The sequence below is a fragment of the Crocuta crocuta genome, unplaced genomic scaffold, assembly GCF_008692635.1.
Source record: "Crocuta crocuta isolate KB4526 unplaced genomic scaffold, BGI_CrCroc_1.0 scaffold53, whole genome shotgun sequence".
Classification (NCBI taxonomy): domain Eukaryota; kingdom Metazoa; phylum Chordata; class Mammalia; order Carnivora; family Hyaenidae; genus Crocuta; species Crocuta crocuta.
In genome coordinates, this window is record NW_027529432.1 from 2517700 (window position 1) to 2540686 (window position 22987).

Here is a 22987-nt window from a genome sequence, read left to right on the forward strand (position 1 = left end):
TTGTTTTTAATGTTTATTTATTTTTTGAGAGAAAGAGCACGAGCCAGGGAGGGGCAGAGAGAGAGGGGGACAGAGGATAACAAGTGGGCTCTGCACGCTGACAGCAGTGAGCCTGATGTGGGGCTCAAGTCACAAACCACGAGATCATGACCTGAGCTCCAGTCAGACACTCAACTGACTGAGCCACCCAGGCACCCCAGAAGTTTTAAATCTCAAATGAACCACTGATACACAGAATAACATAAAGGAATTTAAAAATAATGTTGAGAGAGAGAATCTGGTTTGTATGTATGTATTTATTTATTTAGAGAAGCTGGTTTTTAAAAGGTACATATACTCTGTCTCCATTTATAAAAAATTCTCAAAAAATGAAAACGAACCTGAAATAACAGCAGATTAGGAGTTTCAGGGGGGCGGGTGCCTGGGTGGCTCAGTCGGTTGAGCGTCTGACTTCAGCTCTGGTCATGATCTTACAGTTCGTGAGTCTGAGCCCTGCCTCAATCCCCGCATTGGGCTCTGTGCTGACAGCTCAGAGCCTGGAGTCTGCTTTGGATTCTCTGTCTCCCCCCCTCTCCCGCCCCTCCTCTGCTTGCTCTCTCTCTCTCTCTCTCTCTCTCTCAAAAATAAATAAATAACATTAAAAAAAGGAGTTAGAAAAAGACACAAGGAAAGCTCAAGGGTGATGAATCTATTGCCTTGATTGTAGTGTTGATTTCATAGATGCGCACTGATGTCCAAATTCGTCTAATTATATGCAAGAAAGGATACGTGTGTGCAAGGAAAGGCACTTTGTGAACACTTCCTGTGTGCCAGACACTGGGAAGATGGTGAGATGCGCAGAGAAGTAATCGACTCTCAACAGCTCCGAGTCTCGAAGCAGATCGATTTAAAGAAACAATGATCGCGGCGCCCGGGGGGCTCAGCCGGTTAAGCATCCCCCTTCGGCTCGGGTCATGGTCTCACATGTCGGTGAGTTCGGGCCCCACGTCGGGCTCTGTGCTGACAGCTCAGAGCCTGGAGCCTGCTTCGGATTCTGTGTCTCCCTCTCTCTCTCTGTCCTTCCCCCGCTCATGCTCTGTCTCTGTCTCACTCTCTCTCGAAAATAAACATTCAGAGAAATTAAAAAGAAAAAAAGAGAGATCATACACGTCCATACAACAATGTGAAACTCGAGCTCCAGGCCTGATTCCTGCACACACTGACTGTGTAGACGCGGGACACTTTACTTACCCCTTTTAAGCCTTGTTTTATTCTGTTGTCCGATAGCCACAGTCATATCTCACCCAGGGTGCTGTCCCAAAGAACTGGATATGTAGGTCATATATCCTGGGTATATTCTGAGTGTCAGCTTTTTAAAAAATGTTTATTTATTTTATTTTTTAAATTTACATCCAAGTTAGTTAGAATAGAGTGCGACAATGATTTCAGGAGTAGATTCCTTAATGCCCCTCACCCATGTAGCCCCTCCCCCCTCCCACAGCCCCTCCAGCCACCCTCTGTGTGTTCTGTGTATTTAAGAGTCTCTTATATTTTGTCCCCCTCCCTGTTTTTATATTATTTTTGCTTCCTTTCCCTTATGTTCACCTGTTCTGTATCTTAAGTTCCTCGAAACGAGTGAAGTGATATGATATTTGTCTTTCTCTGATTTATTTCACTTAGCATAATACCCTCTAGCTTCATCCACATAGTGGCAAATGGCAAGATGTCATTCTTTTTGATGGCCGAGTAATACTCCGTAGTATATATGTACCATATCTTCTTTATACGCTTATCCGTCGATGGACATTTGGGCTCTTTCCATACTTTGGCTATTGTTTTTTTTTTTTTAATGTTTTTTTTTTTTTTTTTAATTTCTAGGAGAGAGAGAGACAGCGTGAGCAGGGGAGGGTCAAAGAGAGAGGGAGTCACAGACTCTGAAACAGGCTCCAGGCTCTGAGCTGGCAGTCAGCACAGAGCCCGATGCGGGGCTCGAACCCACGAACCGCGAGATCATGACCTAAGCGAAAGTCGGACGCTCAACCGACTAAGCCACCCAGGCGCCCCCATACTTTGGCTATTGTTGATAGCACTGCTCCTATAAACATTGGGGTGCATGTGCCCCTTCGATTAATGTTTATTTTTGAGAGAGAGGAAGAACACAAGCAGGGGAGGGGCAGAGAGAGAAGAGGGTAGAGGATCTGAAGCGGGCTCTGAGCTGTCAGCACAGAGCCCAGTGCGGGGCTTGAACTCACGGAACTGTGAGATCGCGCCCTGAGCCAAAGTTGGACGCTTAACTGACTGAGCCACCCAGGCACCCGGGTACCAGCTCAATCAAAGGCTCTAACGGTATTTCTTGTGACACATGCATTAGAGGAGCACAGGGGTGACACTCTCATCCTGGGGCTTTCAGGGAGGGCCAGGGAGAGGCAGGGACATGTGGGCTGAGTCTCAAAGAACGAATAGGAGTGTGTCAGATGGACGAGAGGAGAGTGACCTTCATCTACCGAGAACAGCGTGGGCAGCTTAGAGGTAGGAAAATGCAGGGCATTAGCATCCCGGGTGGGGGGGGGTTGGCAGCGGAGCGGAGGGAGAAGCCGGAGTGGGCAGCTGAAAGCTGTGGTTAAGGCCCCCAGAACCTCAGAGAAGTTAGGGCTTTGTCCCCGGGGAGCAGGTGATGACCCACGATTCTGGCCACAATGTCAGCGGGGAAAGACCGGAGGTCTGGGGACCCGGGCGTTGAGGCAGGGAGATACTTAGGCTGGGACTGAGGGAGAGAATGACTTTGAGGATGGCCTCTGATTTCTGGCTTCGGGGGGTGCAGGGGACAGGGTGCCTTCCGCGAGACAGAGCGGGGCAGGCAGGAGCGCCTGAGAGGTTTGGGGGCAGGTGTAGAGAGCGACATGAGTGTTGGACTCTGGCACCTTGAAAGGCCTGTGGGCTGTGCGAGCGGACACGTGGGGTGATCGGAATGGACATGCTGGCGCTCAGAAATAGGCCTTGGATGGATCTGCTGGCTCCCAGGGACCACGCAGGTGGTGACCTTGCAGTGGGTTAGACACCTGACGGCCGTTTGCAGGAGGGGCCTGGGCAGATCTTTCTGGCTTCTCTGTGCAGTTCGATCAGCTTTGGGCTCTGTTTCTTCTTCCTCCTGCCTCTTTCATATACTCTCATCGATCGATCGATCGATCTATCTATCTATCTATCTATCTATCTATCAATCATCTATCCACTCATTCAACAGGCACGGACTGAGCGTGAGCCAGGCACAGTCATAGGCCCAGAGGTACTGAGCTGAAGCACCTGGAAACGTCTGCGCCCTCACAGAGCCAGCGCCTTGAGGGATGACGAGATGACAGGGCGCTCCGTGGTCCTGGGGTTTGGGATGCAGACTCGGAGGCGGGCGGGCAGGGAAGGGCTCTCAGAGGCAGGACCTCCCTCTCTGTCCCTCCGCCAGAAGCTTTGACATGTGATGTCTCCCCCTTGGAGAGTCTCAAACCCCCATTTCATCTCGGGGCTGGACACCTCCACGTGGGTGTCCCCCTCCCTGCCCAAGGTCCCCCCTGCCTGCTCTGTGTCGCCCTCCGCCATCTCCAGCCACAGCCCCGTAGGCCCAACCTGTCCCCTCCCTCTCACTCGCCCCACCCGTTAGTCCCCTGCCCTGCTCACGGTGGGCCTGGCACCAGGCTGCCCTCTGCGTCCGCTTCCCTAAGCTATCGCTCCAGGGTGTCTTCCAGACTCACTGGGGTTACTGAGAGCCTCCTCTGCCCCCTGGCCATCTGCTGTCACCGACCCTGTCCGTGTTCCGCTCCAGATTCCGTCTGTGCCCTCTTCACCTGCCTCCATCCAGCCCCTGACCCCTACGCCCCTGCGTGATCAGCAGACCCTTCCTTCTCCCCACACCCAGCCCCTCACTGTCCCATATCTGGCCTGGCCTCATGCCTTTCCCCTTTTCTGGAAGGTTCTCTGCCCCTGCCCATCTCCACACGTGAATTCCACTCCTCCTTCAAGATCCAGCTCAGGACCTTCCTCAGTGATAAAGCCTTACCTGACCCGCCTCTGCCCTCACTAAAGCGGCCCTGGTTCTGGGGCGCCTGGGGGGCTCAGTAGGTTAAGCGTCAGGACTTCAGCTCCGGGCATGATCTCATGATCCGTGGGTTCAGGCCCCGCGTCGGGCTCTGTGCTGGTAGCTCAGAGCCAGGAGCCTGCTTCAGATTGTGGGTCTCCCTCTCTCTCTGCCCCTCCCCTGCTCACTCTCTGTCACTCTCTCTCTATCAAAAATAAATAAACACTTAAAAAATGATCAATCAATCAATCAATCAGTCAAAGTGCCCTGGTCTCACCCCTCCTCCTGCATGTTTCCTGAGCCTCATGGAGCCTTGGGCTCTAGTTCCCCGCCCCCCAAGCCCTGCCTTAGCACTGTGTGACCTGATGCCAGGCTCTGGTCCACCCGGCCGCACTGTCCCATCCTGCAGTAGCCTGCTCGGTCACTCCTAACAGTGACACACATGTTACCATAGTCGGTAGCTGGGACCCGACGCCAGGCAGGCTGGCGCACACCTGTTCACGCTTTCTGCACACATTTGCCAGCGACCCATGGCCCCGGGCCGGCGACAGAGCAGACACAGGCCCTGGGCTCGGGGAGCCCGTGCCATCAGCCCTGACTTGCGCTCAGGGATGCTGGGTGCCCAGGAGTCAGGAAAGGGGCTTCAAAGGCTGGGAGGAGGGAAGGCTTCCTGGAGGAGAAAGCATGTGAGTTAAGGCCTTAATGAAATGTTGGGGCTCACGCATGCGAACAGAGGAGGAAAATCACCCCAACGTTGGCAGGAGGCTGGAAGGCTGCCTGTGGGGTCATAGCCTCGACTTCAGGTGGTCTCTGGGCGGACCTGCGCCACAGCCCCCTCTGCTGTGGGTCCCCCTGGCTCCCCAGCCGCCTCCTTTCCCCCCCGACCTTCATCTTCTCCCGATTCCTTTGTCTTTCTTGCCACTGCTTTGAATCTTGTACTAGTTCTAATCTTTCGTTATCCCTTGCTAATGGGGGGGAGGAGGGGGGGGTTATGGTCCCTCCTCCCCAGCATGAGAAGGCCAGCACACCCCTGCCTCTCGGGGTGTCCCCGACTCCCCACCGGAATGCTAACCCGCTGCCCCTCGTGGGGGGTGGTTATTTCACCTGACCTACTCCTGTGCCGGCTTCTCTGCTCACCTCGGCTTTCTGGAATCCTGTTCCGCCCTTCTGAGCCCAAGGCCCATCTTTCTAAGGTACTTCTGGAAATTCGTCCAGCAAGGGCTTCTGAGGGGTCAATACTCAGAGTCTGTGTGACACTATCTATTTTGCTCTCTCTTTTCATTCCTGACTCTCCATCCCCGACACACTTTCTGCACTGCCCACGGCCTCCAGTCAGGCCCAACCAGGCCTCTGCTCACCGGACACGAACAGCCCCTCCCGGCTGTACTCTAGATGATTCTTTTATTCCTTCTCGTCCTTTCCCAGGGGGACTTGCCTGATCTGCCCACCTCCTGACTCCATCTTGCTCATCTCGAACCCGGGGTTCCTTCCAGGAATCATCCGTTGGGAAAGATAATTTAAAAAAAAAATTTTTTTAATGTTTTATTTATTTCTAGGAGAGAGAGAGAGAGACAGCGTGAGCAGGGGAGGGTCAGAGAGCGAGGGAGTCACAGACTGAAACAGGCTCCAGGCTCTGAGCTGGCAGTCAGCACAGAGCCCGACGCGGGGCTCAAACCCACGAACCGCGAGATCATGACCTAAGCGAAAGTCGGACACTTAACCGACTAAGCCACCCAGGTGCCCCTAAAAAATTTTTTTAAATGTTTATTTATTTATTCTTTGAGAGAGAGACAGGGAGACAGAGCATGAGCAGGGGAGGGGCAGAGAGAGGGAGACCCAGAATCTGAAGCAGGCTCCAGGCTCTGAGCTGTCAGCACAGAGCCCCATGGCAGGGCTCAAACTCACAAAGGGTGAGCTCATGACCCGAGACGAAGTCAGACGCTTAACCGCTTAACCGACTGAGCCCCACAGGTGCCCCTATGGCAATAAATTTCCACCTAAGTGCTGCTTTGGCTGCATCCCGTAAGTTTTGGTGTGCTGTGTCTTCATTTTCATCCATCTGAAAATCTATTTTTTTAAGATTTTACTTTAACTAATCTCTGCACCCAATGTGGGGCTCGAACTCACAACCCTGAGACCAAGAGTCACATGCTCTTTCGACTAAACCAGCCAGGCACCCATCATGTCAAAATCTTTTCTAAGTTCTTTTGATTTTTTTTCCCCCTTGACTTTGAAATATAATGATTTGGGAGTGTGTTGTTTTTGATTTCCACAAATTTGTTTCCCAAACTTCTGGTTATAATTGATTTCGAATTTCATTCGCCTGGGTGCAGAGAACACACTCTGTATTATTTCTATACTTTTAAATTTATGGAGGCTTATTTTTTGGCTTAGCATGTGGTTTATCCTGAACACCACTCCAGGTGTATTTGAGAAGAATATATATTCTGCTTAGGTGGGTCTCTTTCAGTTTCAAGGATGCTTGTAATTACACTGGGACCACCTGGATAATCTATCGGAAGGTTAGCTGATTAATGAACTTAATTCTATCTGCAACATTAGTTTCCCCTTTTTCATGTAATAGTCACAGGTTTTGAGGACTAGGATATGGACATTAGGAGAGGTAGAGGGTGGGGTCATTATTCTGCTTAACATAACAGGCAAGAGCCACAAGAAGCTTTTTTGTTTGCCAAAAACAAACAAACAAACACAGACCCATTTTGGGGGAAGGCAATAGTATGGACACAAAGTTACTTTTGGCTTAAAGTTATTCTCATGTTTTTGCAGACATTGAAGTGTCTTCTTTAATTCTCAATATTAAGACTTAGGACAGGGACACCTGGGTGGCTCAGTCGGTTAAGCGTCCGACTTCAGCTCAGGTCATGATCTCACGGTTTGTGGGTTTGAGCCCAGCATTGGGCTCTGTGCTAACAGCTAGCTCAGCACCTGGAGCCTGTTTCGAATTCTGTGTCTCCCTCTCTCCCTGACCCTCCCCTGTTCACACTGTCTCTATTTCTCTCTCAAAAATAAATAAAACATTAAAAAATTAAAAAAGACTTAGGACAAAGCACAAGTCAAATCCTTTCTAAAATTAAATTTGATTACTGTCACGTAAGACTCACTATTGTTTCACAGCAGCTTTTCTGTTTCATGGCTTAAATATAAAATAAGTAAAAAGAACACAAGAGACAGGTTTTTACATGGTAAGCTGTCAAGAATTAAAGCATGGGCCGTTAGTAAGTAGCTCTTGAAACCTCACAGTGGGCTGAACCACAAATATTCTCCCCTGAAGTCTTCGATCTCTGTTAGCCAAGCTTAAAGTTTCTATTTTACTGGAGGGAAAGATACCACTACAGGCAAAAGACAGAAGAAGGCCTTTCCAAAGCACACATACATAATACCAACGTTTATTATGCATATGTGTGTAAGTATACGCGTACACATACGTCCATATATAATTTTCTGTTTGTAAAAGTAACTCACGCTTCTAAAAACTTAAAAAATCACATCACAGAAGTATGTTGAGCTGTATGAAATTTCCAATATTTCGCTATTTTTTGTTCTTTTTAAAAATGTTTGTATTTATTTTTGAGAGAGAAAGAGCAGGGGCGGGGCAGAAAGAGAGAGAGGGGGAGACAGAAGATCTGGAGTGGGCTCAATGCTAAGAGCAGAGATACCCAAGGCCGGGGGTGGGGGTGGGGTTTGAACTCAGCAACCGTGAGACCGTGACCTGAGCCAAAGTTGAACCCTTAACCCACTGAGCCACCCAGACGCCCCGCCTTGACTATTTTTTTGACCTATGCAATCAGGGATTTCATACTGTTCAGGCTAATAATGTAGCAAGGAGAAATCTCTATAGTCTCCACGCCTGGAGGGAATCAGGGGCATCCGGTGTATATTTCTCCAGGCTGGAGAGTACGTCTGTGCATGTTCACAGTTGGTCATGTTATTATCACAATGCCCTAACATGAATAACCTTGCCACCTGCCTTCTAAACACTTTGGGGAGCAGAGCAAATCCTAGGGCTGGTTCAGCTGCTTCCCTTCTCTGGAGCCTCCGTTTCCTCATCTGTGACAGTGGAACTATTTTATTGCCTCTGGGCTCCAAATTCATCACGTTTGCCTGCTCTGCAAAAATGGGGTCTGGGCCCTTTATTTTTCTTTGCCAGATGGAGCAATGCTGAGTTTTGCCACTAGAGGGCGTGAGCGGCCGTTTCTTGAGGAAGAGGTTTTACTTCCTGGTTGTGATGCGCTTCTCCCCGCGGCTTCTGTTCAGACGAACTTCTCCAGCTCAGCTCCTGCCACGGGTACAGCTTTGCCAGCAGCCGCTCCTTCGGGCGCAGGCAGCCAGCAGCGCCCGCCAGCCGCTGCTTCCCCTAGCGCCCCACTCCCACCCTGGGATTAGTGGAGGGCCTCTTTCCCAGCACCCTAAAGGATGGCTTTCCAGCAAGTTCCATGGGGCCTGTGCAGTGCCTTAGCAACTTCTGTACTATTCGGTGGGCCACGGCCGGCCGGTCCCTCTCCAACGAGGTCTGGATCTCAGACCCGGGCCAGATGGGGGCCCTTCTGGCTAGGGGAGAAGTGCTCTATCTCGGCCCTGGGGATGAGGGCTGCTCCTTACATCTGCTAGGCTGGTATTGTTTTGCATTCCCTTTACTTCTTACCAGCCGATCCCTTGTTACTCCAATCCCCTGTTATAGCTAATAATTCTTTAAAAAAATTTTTTTTTAACATTTATTTATTTTTGAGACCAGAGCATGAGCAGGGGAGGACAGAGAGAGAGGGAGTCACAGAATTCGAAGCAGGCTACAGGCTCTGAGCTGTCAGCACAGAGCCCAATGCCAGGCTCGAACCCACGAACCGTGAGATTATGACCTGAGCTGAAATTGGCTGCTTAACCGACTGAGCCACCCAGGCGTCCCGCTAATAATTCTTTATATTAGGCTTCCCCGTTTCAAATTACTTTGTGGTTTCCCTCAGCCTGGAACGGATCCCACATACTGTTATGAGGATCGGAAGGAGGGAGAGCGCTTAGCTCCGTGCCTGACACGCAGGGAGGACTCAGAAAATAGTGGTGGCGTCCTCATCGTTGTCCCTGTCACTGTCATCTCGCGTCTCCACGCCAGTACCTATAAAGTAGCCTCTTCCTTATTAGCCGCGGCTGTGGTTCCGGAGTATGGATGGAGTTTGGAATCCCTCAACTGCTGCTGGACATTGGGATTACTCCACTCTTCCATGACCACGAACAGCCCTATGATCCACAGAAGAGCAGTCCGCCACTGAGCACTCACCACATGCTTTGCACGGAAGCAATTACGTATAGTGACTCAAATTCTCACAACGCGCCTATTCTATTAGTTTCCAAAAATTGGGTGGCTTAAAACAGTGCACATTTATTACCTTACAGTTCTGGATGTCAGCAATCTAAAATGAAGGGGTCGGCAGGGCTTCAGGGGGAGAATCTGTCTTTTCCAGCTTCTAGAGGCTGCCTGCATTCCGTGGCTCATGGCTCCGCCCGCTTCCTCCCCTGGGGAACATCTACTCCTCACTGCGATCCCGCCTCCCCCTTAGAAGGACCCCTGTCACGACATCTAACCCATGCGGATGATCCCTGATAACCATCCCTATCTCAAGATCCTTGACTTGATCACAGCAGGGAAGCCCCTTTGACCCCGTAAGGTAGCATATTCACAGGGTCCAGGGAGTAAGAGGTGGACACTGTGAGCAGGCTGTATTCAGCCTACCTCCCCCATGGAGTAAATACCATTACTCTACCCGTTTTACAGATGAAAAAACTGAGGCACAAAGAGCAGGTAACTTGCCCAAGGTCACAGAGCTCAGAAGCAGCAGAGGCGGGATACAGGGAGTCTGACTCCATAATCAAGGTTTTCTCAACTATGCAATTTTGCATAAATCTTTGCCTACTAGAATGAGGGCTTGGGTTGCATACATTTCTAGAAGCAGAATTACTGGGGCACAGTGTAACACGTGTGGCCAAGTTGTCCTTCACCACAGCCGTGTCACTTAATTCCCACCAGCAGCTCCTAAAAGCCAGGTCTTCTCACCCCAACTCTCGATGCTTTGAGGGCAGAATATTACTTAAACACGCAAAACCAAAGGATTTTTACAACTTCTTATCAACTTAGTAACTGAAACATGTTTCTCTTCAATGAAAGGACGGGAACATCACTCTCCCAATAATAAACAAAAAAATGACAGTGGGAATAAAGGATCTTCAGCGTCGTGGAGACAATAAAAATAGTTGGTTACCTTAACGTATCACGGGACCGAAAATACTGTCCTAACACTGATGGCGAGTCCAGCGTTTGTTTCTTCTGTTCCGCCTTGTCAGAGGCACCCATTTAAGGGTTTAATGGTCCTGCTTTGGGGGATTTTCTTTTTCCCTCTCCAGTGTCATCATCTATAAAGATCTCTGGTTAATAAATCACTTCCATCCTTGAGCCTTTCCAGTTTCTCCCTTTTTATTTTGTATTCAAGCCACAGTCTTGTCGACAATTTCCTTTTCAAGGCCTTCCATTTCCCTTGCCGCCGTGCTATTTATTGGGGGCCAAGTACGTCTCCTAACCACAGTGGCGAATGCGTAGTTACTTTTCTGGTCTTCATTTTCTAGAGGAGGAGAAGGCACGGAGTGACTTGCCCAAGACCCCATAAAATGGGATTCAACCCAAGACATCTACCTCTAGGTTCTGCCTGCTTGACACCGTACTGTATCTCCTCTGAAGCAGTTGGCCTTCTGATGCCCCGCAGAATCCGCGCCTCCTGCCCTAGGATGTCTATAGGTCGTGGGGGGCTTGCGGGGCTGCTGGGACTTGTCCTGGCCGGCGAGGGGGGCAGCCAGCAGCACAGAGCCCAGGCTGCCATCTCCTACTGTGTGGGCTTTCAGAGCTTCGGGGTGCTCCTCTGCACATGAGAACACCAGCCCCCCCTCATAGGGCAGTTTTGGGGAATTGGTGATACCCCCATTTTATAGGTGATGACATGGAGGCTCACGACGTGAGTGTGCAAGGTGAGAACTTGGGAAAGGGACATAGTCCCCTTCCGAAGACACCAGTGTCTCTGTGCTCAGTTTCACCCCAGAAGCAGGGTTACTTAAGAGAGAATCTGTAGGGGGTGCCTGGGTGACTTAGTCGGTTAAGCGTCCGACTTTCGCTTAGGTCATGATCTCGCGGTTCATGGGTTCGAGCCCTGCATCGGGCTCTGTGCTGACTGCCAGCTCAGAGCCTGGAGCCTGTTTCAGAGTCTGTCACTCCCTCTCTCTCTGACCCTCCCCTGCTCACGCTGTCTCTCTCTCTCTTTCTCTCTCTCCTAGAAGTAAATAAAACATTTAAAAAAAAGGGGGGGATTCTCTCTTCCTTAAAAAAAAAAAAGAGAAAGAATCTGTAGGGACATTCCCCTTTCTGATTCTTCATTTGTAACTAGGCTTTCTGGGGTGCCCGCCCAGACTGTTCTAGACTTGGCCCCCACCTCCCTCTGTCTTTCTGGGCCCTGGGGACTCTCAGATCTCCCCCAGCCCAGGGGTCTTCCCGTTCTGCACCCGTTTCGTCTCCAGGCGAGGCCCCTTGCATCGCACAGACCAAACATTTGCCAAGAGAACGTGCCGCTAACTAAATGCCACCANTGTGCCCGCCCAGACTGTTCTAGTGTTCTAGACTTGGCCCCCACCTCCCTCTGTCTTTCTGGGCCCTGGGGACTCTCAGATCTCCCCCAGCCCAGGGGTCTTCCCGTTCTGCACCCGTTTCGTCTCCAGGCGAGGCCCCTTGCATCGCACAGACCAAACATTTGCCAAGAGAATGTGCCGCTAACTAAATGCCACCACACGAGCCCTATGTTTTTAAACATGGTCCCCTGCAATCATGCCTCCAAAATGTCACCTCTCCATCATTTCAAACCCCAAACACACAGCTCGGGCTCTGGTTCACCTCTCCAGTACGATGAAGTTCTAGACTGTATTCTGGCATTTAAGACCTCTGCTTGATCTCTTCCAGGGATAGTAACCCCACCCCCACCCCCGCCTCCCAATACTGCAAATTCCATATTCACAATGTTGTCTTGTCTTCCTACAGGAGCTACACACGAAGATCTCTAGCTGTTATGTCTATTCTGCTCCAAGCAGCCAACACCCTGTCTAACCCCTCCTTCTGTGTGACTGTCCCTCCAAGTACCTGGACAAGGAAAGAGAGACGTTGAGTCTCTGCTGAGTGGCTGTTCTCTACCAGGTGAGGTGCAGGGCACTGGCACTGTCCATCCCAATTTATAGATGAGGGAGCGAAGCCTCCTGGAGCATAACATGAGTTCCCACAGCCAGTGAGAGGGCCTGAGTAAGAATTTGAACCCGGCTCTGCTAACGTCGGCATCCCTGCTCTTGAATCTGCTTCCAAAGGCCTCCCAACTAACATTTCATAATCAGTTCCAGGATCTCACTTGTGCTCCATAGGATGTGGCTGCAGGACTGTCCCCAATCCTGGGTCCCCTGAGCCCCTACCTGAAGAGGGACCATTGCCCACCCAGTCTCTCCTGGACACCGGGCTCTGTCCAGCTAAGTGTGTGACTGGCATGTGAGCTGCTGACACCATTTTGCCACTCACAATCCCTTCCTGCACAGGCACTGGGGAGCTGGGAGAAGATGCTGGCTTTGTAGACCAGAGAGAGCAGGGGCGCTTCCTGGCCCTCTTGCCTCTTCTGGACTTGCTGGGCTGTTCCTTCTCCATTCTTCTCTCCTCCTGGGGTTACTGCTTCTTCCCTCCCTGCTACAGGGTTCCTGGATCTCCCCCTGGAACTTTGCTTCACTCCACTTGCCTCAGTGATTCTCAGGAGCTCTATTCTCCCCTAGTCACTAGATGATTCCACCAACTCTGATGCCTTACTGGATACTGGAGCCGCCCACTGGCTGGTGGGAGAGAGCATATGGCTTGGGGACAATCGTCCTGTCCTCCCTAAGTCTCTACTCCACTTCTCACTGCACCCCTTCACCTCTGTCTGTCTACAGCTTCCTCTTGCATGGTTCTCCCTATCTCTCCTCCTCCCTGCCTCCCTTTCTCCGTCCCCTGTTCCTTCTCAAGTTCTCATCCCCATAATAATGCTGGGAGATGGACTCTACTATTACCCACATTTAATTTTTTTTTCAATTAAAAAAAATTTTTAATGCTTTATTTCTGAGAGAGAGAGACAGACAGAGTGAGCAGGGGAGGGTCAGAGAGAGGGGGAGACACAGAATCTGAAACAGGCTCCAGGCTCTGAGCTGTCACTACAGAGCCGGACGCAGGGCTCGAACCCACAAGCCGTGAGATCATGACCTGAGCCGAAGTCGGACGCTTTAACCGACTGAGCCACCCAGGCGCCCCCTATCACCCACATTTTAGACGTAAGGACACAGAGGCTCAGATTTGGGTGAACTGCCAGGGCCACACACCTGGTAACTGGCGACGCGGGGCCAGCAAGCGCTTGGCCCAGCTGCCCTAGAGCTAGTCTCCGCGCANCCCGGCTCAGTCCCTGAAGGCTGGCCAGTGGGGAGACCCGGCAGTGGCCCTTTACTCCCGCCACTTGTCAGCTGGGTGGGGGCAGGGAGCCCCATCTCGGAACTGGAGTGGTCGTCAGGGCCCGGCCCACGTCCCTGAGGTCCCTCTGCCCTCCCCCCAGGCCACAGGCAGCCCGGTGTCCATCTTCGTGTACGATGTGAAGCCCGGTGCCGAAGAGCAGACCCAGGTGGCCAAAGCTGCCTTCAAGCGCCTCAAAACTCTCCGGCACCCCAACATTCTGGCCTACATCGATGGGCTGGAGGTACCTGCTGCCCAGGCTGCCCCATCCTTGCCCCTCACTTTCTCCCAGTCTCCCAGCCCTGTCTTCTGTCTTCCTGCCCCTCCGCTTCCACCCCTCCTGCCTCCGCACCCCTAGATTTGATTTCCCCTTCTCCACCTCTCTCCCTGTGCCTCTCATGTCCCCTTCCTCTCCGGCCATGTCCCCTTCTTCAGACAGACAAGTGCCTCCATGTAGTGACAGAGGCAGTGACCCCACTGGGAATGTACCTCAAGGAGCGAGCCGAGGCCGGTGGTCTGAAGGAGCTGGAGCTCTCCTGGGGGCTCCACCAGATCGTGGTGAGGTGGGAGGGGGGGCAGTGGTGATGAGGGCAGGGTGGGGGGCTCCCGTTGCTGGAGTGTGATGGCTCCTTCTGCCCCCAGAAAGCCCTCAGCTTCCTGGTCAATGACTGCAGCCTCATTCACAACAACGTCTGCATGGCCGCTGTGTTCGTGGACCGGGCCGGCGAGTGGAAGCTGGGGGGCCTGGACTACATGTACTCGGCCCAGGGCAATGGCGGGGGACCCCCCCGGAAGGGGGTCCCTGAACTTGAGCAGTATGACCCCCCGGAGTTGGCTGATGGCAGTGGCAGAGCGGTCAGAGAGAAATGGTGGGTGGCTGCCCTATTCTGGAAGGTCCTGTAGCCTCAGGACCCCTCAACTGTCTGGCACGCATGCCTCTGCCCCCTGCTGCCCGCCTAGGGAGGGAACTAGGGTCCTCAGGGAGGTAGGGCAGGAGAAACGCAGGCTTTGGGTGTGTTTTGGTGGTCCTGAGTTTGACAGATGTATGAGCCGGGGTGGATGTCCTTGCTCCTCTGAGCCTCACTTCCTTTACCTGTCAAATGGGACTAATGAGCCCTGCTTCTCAGGGCTCCCGGGACGATCAGCTGAGAGGCATAGCCCAAGGTCTGCCTTGCACTTAGTGTCTGGTGCCCAAGGCGGGTTGGAGGTCTGTGCTGGCAGGTGGCAGGGCCTTGAGCGGCTCTGGTCACACTGCCTCAGGTCAGCCGACATGTGGCGCTTGGGCTGCCTCATCTGGGAAGTCTTCAACGGGCCCTTACCTCGGGCAGCCGCCCTGCGCAACCCTGGAAAGGTGAGTGTCCGACCCAACCCCAGCCCCTGCCTGGCAGCCAGCCAGCCCCGCCCTGACACCGACCCTTCTCGCAAAGATCCCCAAATCGCTGGTGCCGCATTACTGCGAGCTAGTTGGAGCCAACCCCAAAGTGCGTCCCAACCCAGCCCGCTTCCTGCAGAACTGCCGGGCGCCCGGTGGCTTCATGAACAACCGCTTTGTGGAGACGAACCTCTTTTTGGAGGAGATTCAGGTGAGCCCCCCACCCCACCCTGGCCCTTGGTCCTGTGTTCTTCATTCCAGTCCTCCCGCCCCAGCTTGTGGGCTCCCTTATGATTAGACCCTGGGAGACCAGCACGGACCGGGGGGCCAGGCTCTCTGGCTCCGACTCGTATTTACTGTGTGGCTTGTCAGACGCACTTTCTATCCTAGAACCCACTTCAAAGGATCTCAGTGAGGATTCAGTGAGTTTGAAGTGCATAATATGGTGCCTGGCACATAGTGGGTACTTCGTGACTGCCCCTGGCACTCCATTAACTGCACCTGTACATAGCGGCCCTGATGGATGCCACGCCCGGTGCCGCGCTGTGCCGTGGGCAGCAGAGTCCGGAGGGAGAGTCAGACCTAGACCCCTGCCCGCAAGGACCTGGCAGGGAGCAAATGGACCAGGTCTCCACCCGTAGGGACTCTCGCTGGGGGAGAGAAACAGGAAATACACAAATGAGGAAATGTGTGTTCCCAGGATGGGGATAAGTACCAGGAAGGAAAATAGTGGGTCAGGGCGCTCAGGGAGAAATTCTCTCTCCGCAGTGACATTTGAACTGAGACCCGAAGAGGGGGAAGGTGGGAGCCATGGTGATGGGGGTTGGGGAAGAATGTTCCAGGCAGACGGAGCAGCAAATGGAAAGATGTGAGGAAGGAATCCATGGCTTAATCTCCTTGAACTTGAGTTTCCATATCTGTATAATGGGGTAATAATAGTGTCTGCTGGCCTGGAGGTTGTTGTAGGAAATGCGGGAGGAAGGCTCAGCCCTGGGTATCTGTTCTGTTCTGACCCGGCCATGTGGGGGTGGGGGTGGAGGGCACGGAAAGGTGACTGAGAAGCTGGAGGGGGAGAGGAGTGAGACACTTGCTGGACCTTGACGGAGCAGGGCCCGTGGAATCCTGACTTGCATGGGTGCAGGGAGGGCCTTCAGAGCAGGGAGCCTGAGCTTCATCTTGAGGGAAAAGCGCTGGAGGTGCTGGGCCCTGTGTCTCCTGGGCCGTGTGGGGGCAGCGGGGACTTTGTCACATGGAGTTCTCCTCCTGACTCTGCCGGGCCACCCTTCTTATACTGTGCTCCATAGGAAATGGGCTGTTTCTGGCCAGGCCCAGGGAGAAAGGTGGGAGGGCAGGGCCTTGGGGCCCCTCTTCCTGTCACCGGGCTGGCTGGTGGAGAGAGGCCAGCTATGCGACCTGAGTGTGGTTCAGTCTTCCTCGGGGCCTTGGCACCCCATGACCCTGGCTGTCAGAGCACCAGGTCTGCCTCCCACGCTTGACTGAGCTACTTAAGGGCCCACCAGGTCCTCCTCACTCCCAGCCGGAGGTCAGCTCTTCTGGGCCAGGCAGTGGCGTGGGGAATGAGGGTACAGCAGAAAGCACAGAAGCTTTGGAAGCCTACAGGACCAGGGTATAATCCCTGGCTGGTCACTCTTGGCTGGTGACCTCGAGTCTCAACCTCCTTGCATATACATGAGGGAATGACAGCATGTCCTCGCGGGGTGCAGCACAGTGGAGGTGCCAGACCGCTGAGTCCCTGTCTGCTTCTTTGCTGTGTGACTTTGGACAGATTCCTTGCCCTCTCTGTGCCTTAGCTTCCTTGTTGGATTCAATGTGCATTATGTTGGCACCTATCCTATAAAGTTATGGGAACATTATTTAGCCCGTGTAAAGGTTTTAGCGTGTGACTCTGCCTGGCGTAGTCTGTCGTCAGGAGATGTGAGTTGTGGGGATTAGGCAGATTAGGGGGACCATTGAGCCTGGCCTGTCTGGCTTAGTGGGAGGACCAGGTCTCGGGGTTAACTACCCCTGGTCCCTGCCTGCTCGAACACCCACCCAGCCAGGGCCACATGGATGGGCTAAGCCCCCTCCCGTCTCTGAGCCTCAGTTTTCTCATTGGTGTGCTGGTGTTACTGCTACTCACACCTTGTGTTGTTGTTTGTGAGGAGCAGAGGCAATGCTGACAAAGGTCTGATGCCCCAGGTGGCTGCTTTCCTAGTGACAGGTCAGGTGCAATGACGAGAATGACAGTCACTCACTGACTAGGCACCCGCGGCTCGCCAGGCACGGTGCTGGCAGCTTTCACGAGCATTTTCCAGTTGAATCTGCAGAACAGCTCTGTATGGTTATTATCCCACTTCACAGATGGCCCAAGGCCACGTGGCTGCTAAATGAGTGAGTTGGGATTTGAATCCAGGCTGTTGGGCTCCAGAGCCCATATAGTTAAATTCCCTTTCAGGCCGGGGGTGACTCTCTGTCCCTGCCTGTAGCTGAGGCTGATCGAGGCTGCTCTCCTCCCTGTATCCCGTCCTTGACACCCCCAGATCAAAGAGCCGGCTGAGAAGCAGAAGTTCTTCCAAGAGCTTAGCAAGAGCCTGGACTCTTTCCCTGAGGATTTCTGCCGCCACAAGGTGCTGCCCCAGTTGCTGACCGCCTTCGAGTTTGGCAATGCAGGGGCCGTTGTCCTCACACCCCTCTTCAAGGTATGCGGGGCCCCCGGGGCCCAGGGACTGGCCCGGTGGGTCTGAATGGTAAAGGAGAAGGCTCTGGGGGAGGGGCAGCCTGGTCAGGGCAGATCCACACACGTGAGGGGCTTCTTGCTGATGTCCCCTTGGTCCAGAAATCCAGGGCCCTTGATCAGCTGTTAGGGAGCCTGTGTGGCCTCCTTGTCCTTGAGGAGGCGAAAGCCTGGGCCTCTAAAATTCTTTTTCTGAAGACCCCTTGCTTGAGAGCCCACGGACCTCCTTCTGTTTCCCCCGCCCAGTGCCCTTGGTCTGACGCGTGCACCATGGTTTCCAAGGCCCAGGAGATCACCTGCTCACCACCCCACTTGCCCTCCTCCCTCCTGACCGCTCAGCACTCAGTTCTCTTGACTTCTAGGGGCTGGTTCCTCCCCTCTTCCTCAGACCCCAGCCCACCCTTACCTGGGCACCTGCCGGTCCCCACTCTGCCCACCCTGGGAGAACACTGTCCCCTGAAGGGGCTTGGCATGGGGCAAGAGGAAGACAGCCAGCAAATCCTGATGGCCGGGAGCTTCCAGAAATCAGAGGCAGAATTCCGTGTGCATATGTGTGCATGTGGTACACTGGTGCCTGATTACAGGGAAGGGCATAGAGCTTTCATCAGCCTTCTAAGAGGGGCCTGGACTGGAAAAGTTAAAGGCAGGGCCGCCTGAGATGGAGTACGGGCAGAGGGGGTGCTGCAGAAGTGCCCGATGCCCTCCCCCATCACTCCATTCCCACCCTGGGAACAGCAGGGAGTCCAAGGAAGGTAAATGAGCCTAGTAAATTCACCCCACTTCTGTGGATATAGCTGAGCCCCTTCTTCCTGCTCTTTTCCAAAGGTGGGCAAGTTCCTCAACACTGAGGAGTATCAGCAGAAGATCATCCCCGTGGTGGTCAAGATGTTCTCATCCACCGACCGGGCCATGCGCATCCGCCTCCTACAGCAGGTTAGGGGCTATGGGCAGACCCTGTCCCCTTCCACCCCACCCAGACCCCACCTTGGCTGCTGGGGAGACCCTTGTCTCACTTCCAGCCCCAGGCTGGTGGCCTGAGCCCCTGCCCTGGCACCCCAGAAACCTTTCCCCAAACACACACAGGTGAGGGACTGGTAAGGCTAGGCGCTCAGGAAGTTGAGACAATCACAGGGCTCCCTGGCAGCTTTGGGAAGTCACAGCCTACCCAGACCACAGGCACCAACTGTCCTGCTCCCCCAGTCTCTTGGCTTGGTCACTTTAGCTGTCCATGATGTGGGGATAGTGTCACTCCTGCCAATCCCTGGGCAGCTGGGAGCATCAGACAGGATCTGTGGGATCAAGGGTGGGGGCGTCTTATGAGCCAGCAAGTACCTAGAGGCTCCCAGGTGTCATTCCCTCCCCAGCTGCCAAACATGCAAGCCCTCCTCCCACCACTTTCTGGCTTCGGGTTTCTAATCCCTTTTCTAGAATAGACCATAGAGGCTCTAAGAAGGGGCGTGATGCAGGACCAGAGGCCGGGCCCTCCAGCCGCCAATCCTAGGTTCTTCCCAGCACCCTCCTGGCCCATCCTCATCACTCCATGTGGTGTGAAAGCCAGATATAGGCCAGGTTCAAGGTAGGGGGCTCAGGAGACTCACCTGGCTGGCCATTGCCTGCCAGGGGGAAAACCAAGCCATGAGATGAGCTGGTGGCTGTGGTCAGGGTTGGGGGGCGGGGCGCTGACTGTGTTCTCCCCCGCACTGGGCCACAGATGGAACAGTTTATCCAATACCTCGATGAGCCAACAGTCAACACCCAGATCTTTCCCCACGTTGTACACGGTTTCCTGGACACCAACCCTGCCATCCGGGAGCAGACAGTCAAGGTGGGTGTGACCTGGTTTTTGATGGCTCAGAGGGGGCTCACTTGGGGACACAGCGACCTTGGTTTTGGCCTGTGGTCTGAGCAGGTTAAGGGAGGGGCAGACCCTGCATGTAGGGCCCGGCTCTGAGTGCGGCTCAGCGGCTGGTGGGGAAAGCAGGTTGGGATCGGCCTATAGTCCTCCGTTCAGCAGACACTGGCTGAGCACCTCTCTGTGCCCAGCCCTGTGCCCCGTGCTGGGGTGCACTGTGCCTCATGGAGCTTCTTTTTGAGGTGACAGGGAGTGGGCTTGGCAGATGGGACGCAGAATTAGGAAAGATACGTTATGTTAGAAAGTAACAGCGTGAAGAGAAGCGTTTGCAGTTTAAACAACAGCGATCAGGGAAGACCTTGCTACGGAGGTATCATTTAAAGAAAGGAGGCGAGGGATCAAGGCGGGTGGAGAGCTGGAGGAAAGTGTGCCCTGCACAAGGAACACGTGCAGAGGTCCTGAGGCGAGTGCAGAAGTAGCAGCAAGAGGTTTAGCATGGCTGGGGGCGCCTGGGTGGCTCAGTGGGTTAAGCATCCAGCTTTGGCTCAGGTCATGATCTCATAGTTTGTGGGTTCCAGCCCCATGGCAGGCTCTGTGCTGACAGCTAGCTCAGAGCCTGGAGCCTATTTCAGATTCTGTGTCTCCCTCTCTCTCTGACCCTCCCCTGCTCACACTCTCTCTCTCTCTCAGGAATAAATAAAACCTTTAAAAAAAGAGAGAGAGAGGTTTAGCATGGCTGAAGGGGCATGGTTGTGAGAGGTGGAGTCTGAGAGTTAACGGTGGCCCAGGTCTGAGGGGTAGCAGCTGGTGGACAGAAGGGGCCACATTCCGAAAGTGGGGCAGACAGAATGTGCTGATGGGCGGGTTGGGAGCCAACTATGGCTCCGAGGTTTCTGGCCTGGGCAACTGGAAGGTTAAGTTGCCATTTACCTAGAAGACTGGGAGCCACAGGTTTGCGGGAGGAGGTCGGCCTAGTGAGGCAGGTGCAGATGTCGATTCGGCCCCTGGTTTTATACATGTGACGTTTAGGGAAGAAATCTGGGCCCGAGCTGTTCATCTGGGCTTTGTCAGCTAACAAGGGCATTCAAAGCCACGAAAGGGGCGAGATCACCTAGGGTGAGGTGGAAAAGAGAAGAGGCCTGGTGAGCACCTCTGGGGGTCTGAACAGTAAGACCTTGGCCATAGGAGATGGAGAAGGAAGAGCTGATGAGGTCAGGGGAGAATGAGGAGAGGGCAGGGCCCTGGAGGACCAGAGATGGCAGTTTCAAGGAGGAAGGAGAACTCAGGAGTGTCAGAGCTACTGAGGGGTCACAGCTGGTTTGGACGGAGAATTGGGCCCTGCATTTAGCAACACGAAGGTCCCTGGTGACCTCCTCGAGCCAGTGGGTAGAGTGTGTGTGTGGGGCGGTGTTTCTGTAGAAGTCTGAGTAGAGTGCACGCAAGAGAGAGAAAAATGGGAGACAGGAGTGTGCACAAACTTCAGAGGTTCTGCTGTAATGGGAACAGAGAAGTGTCCCCTTGTGCGGCATTCTGGATAGGGGCCAGGACCAGGTTGGGGGGGGGCAGGTTCGGGAGGTTCCCTCAGCACCCAGTGCCACTGTTGGCCCGCACGCCCTCCCCGGAGCCCCCTCCTGCATGTGGCCCTTTGACTGGCCGTGGCCCACCATGTCCACACTCCCGCACCCTGCAGTCCATGCTGCTCCTGGCCCCGAAGCTGAACGAGGCCAACCTCAACGTGGAGCTGATGAAGCACTTCGCGCGGCTGCAGGCCAAGGATGAGCAGGGCCCCATCCGCTGCAACACCACCGTCTGCCTGGGCAAAATCGGCTCCTACCTCAGTGCCAGCGTGAGTGCCCTACATAGATCCCGGGGGTTCTATCCCTGTCCCCGGGACCACAGGGTCCTCCAGGGCCAGGCCTCCTCATGCAGGGGCTGTGATCCTCTCAGAGACTCAGGCCCTGGGTGCTCCCAGCCCCGATGCGGGAGGGTCGACTGAGGGGTGTCAGGTCACACAGCTAGCAGTGGCGGATCTGGGAACTGAACCCAGGCTCACTTGGCCCATGTGCACCCCCCACCCCCCCAACTACCCCCCCCCCCGCCGTGGCCAAGGTTTTTAAATGCAGATGTCTGCAGTGCCCAGCCAGTTAACAGGAATGAGTGAATGGTGGCGGTGGTCCTGGCGGGCACCTCGGTCCCAGAGCAGCTGTTGCTCTGGCCCCTATTGTCCTGAGGCAGCAGGAGCAGGCTGATCTGGGAGGAGAAGCCAAGATCGAGTTTTCAGGAAAAATTCTCATTTGTTGGTGATTAGCTCCCAGTTTCAGATGCTGGGGGAGCCCATGGCTGGCCTCTGCTGCGGGCAGTTGGGCTGGGATGTCTGGGTCCCAGTACTGACCCTGAACTCAGGACCCCTCTCTCCCACCCCATGCCAGACCCGACACAGGGTCCTCACCTCCGCCTTCAGCCGGGCCACCAAAGACCCATTTGCACCTTCCCGGGTGGCCGGTGTCCTGGGCTTTGCTGCCACCCACAACCTCTACTCGATGAATGACTGTGCCCACAAGATCCTGCCCGTGCTCTGTGGCCTCACCGTGGATCCCGAGAAATCCGTGCGGGACCAGGTGAGGCACAGCTTGGCCCAGGCTCTGGGGCTCCGGCAGCGGGGGGGTATCTGGGCCCTAGCTGGCCCGGTGGGCTCATGGGAACCCTGGCGTCCCCAGCTCTGCCCCTTCCGACCCCACAGGCCTTCAAGGCCATTCGAAGCTTCCTGTCCAAACTGGAGTCTGTGTCAGAGGACCCAACCCAGCTGGCTGAAGTGGGTGAGTGGCCCCCCTTCATGTTCCCTCTTCCTTCCCCCACATCCTTGACTGTCACCTGTCATAGCCCCTGTCCGTGTCACAGGAGTCTCTGAGAGCTGTAACAAGCCCAGAGAGTAGACCCGACCCTACTGCTCCCCACCTCCCCCATCCTAGAGATGGGGGCACAGGCCTGGAGAAGGGGAGCCGCTACAGGTTGCTCTGGGCCAGTTACTGCCTTCCCCATGAGAACTCGAGGTGACTCTACTTGTGTCCTTGTCCCTGCCCAGAGAAGGATGTCCATGCAGCGTCCAGCCCTGGAATGGGAGCTGCAGCCAGCTGGGCAGGCTGGGCAGTCACAGGGGTCTCCTCGCTCACGTCCAAGCTGATCCGTGCACACCCAACAGCTGCCCCGGCTGAGACCAACGTCCCCCAGAGACCCACGCCCGAGGGTGAGTGTGCCCCAGAGTGGCTGCATCGGTGACTAGGAGGGCTCCGGAGTGCTGGCACCCAGGAGCTATTACTGTCTGGCTTCTTCTGGGGTGGCAGTGGGGACGTAGGGGACAAGCAGAGTCTAGTCCCCTCATGAGTTTCTGTCTGCACCTACCCCCTCCCCCCCCCCCCCCCCCCCACCCCCCTTGG

At 54.3% G+C, this 22987-nt stretch overlaps 1 protein-coding gene across 5 annotated transcripts in view; it reads left to right on the forward strand.

Annotated features, from left to right (window-relative positions):
* The first annotated feature begins 13668 nt into the window (after positions 1 to 13668).
* SCYL1 (SCY1 like pseudokinase 1) overlaps positions 13669 to 22987 on the forward strand; it is an 11051-nt gene continuing 1732 nt past the window's right edge. Inside the window, exons 1-12 of one of the 5 annotated variants that reach the window (XM_077759789.1) lie at positions 13669 to 13839; positions 14031 to 14153; positions 14238 to 14464; positions 14856 to 14946; positions 15023 to 15178; positions 17508 to 17666; positions 18527 to 18634; positions 19413 to 19526; positions 21244 to 21399; positions 21983 to 22171; positions 22294 to 22369; positions 22636 to 22797. In XM_077759789.1, the coding sequence (XP_077615915.1) occupies positions 14079 to 14153; positions 14238 to 14464; positions 14856 to 14946; positions 15023 to 15178; positions 17508 to 17666; positions 18527 to 18634; positions 19413 to 19526; positions 21244 to 21399; positions 21983 to 22171; positions 22294 to 22369; positions 22636 to 22797 (1513 nt within the window). In that variant the 5' untranslated portion in view covers positions 13669 to 13839; positions 14031 to 14078. The remainder of the gene's footprint in view (positions 13840 to 14030; positions 14154 to 14237; positions 14465 to 14855; positions 14947 to 15022; positions 15179 to 17507; positions 17667 to 18526; positions 18635 to 19412; positions 19527 to 21243; positions 21400 to 21982; positions 22172 to 22293; positions 22370 to 22635; positions 22798 to 22987) is intronic. The other 4 variants (XM_077759788.1, XM_077759786.1, XM_077759785.1 and 1 more) reach the window with 4 other exon arrangements.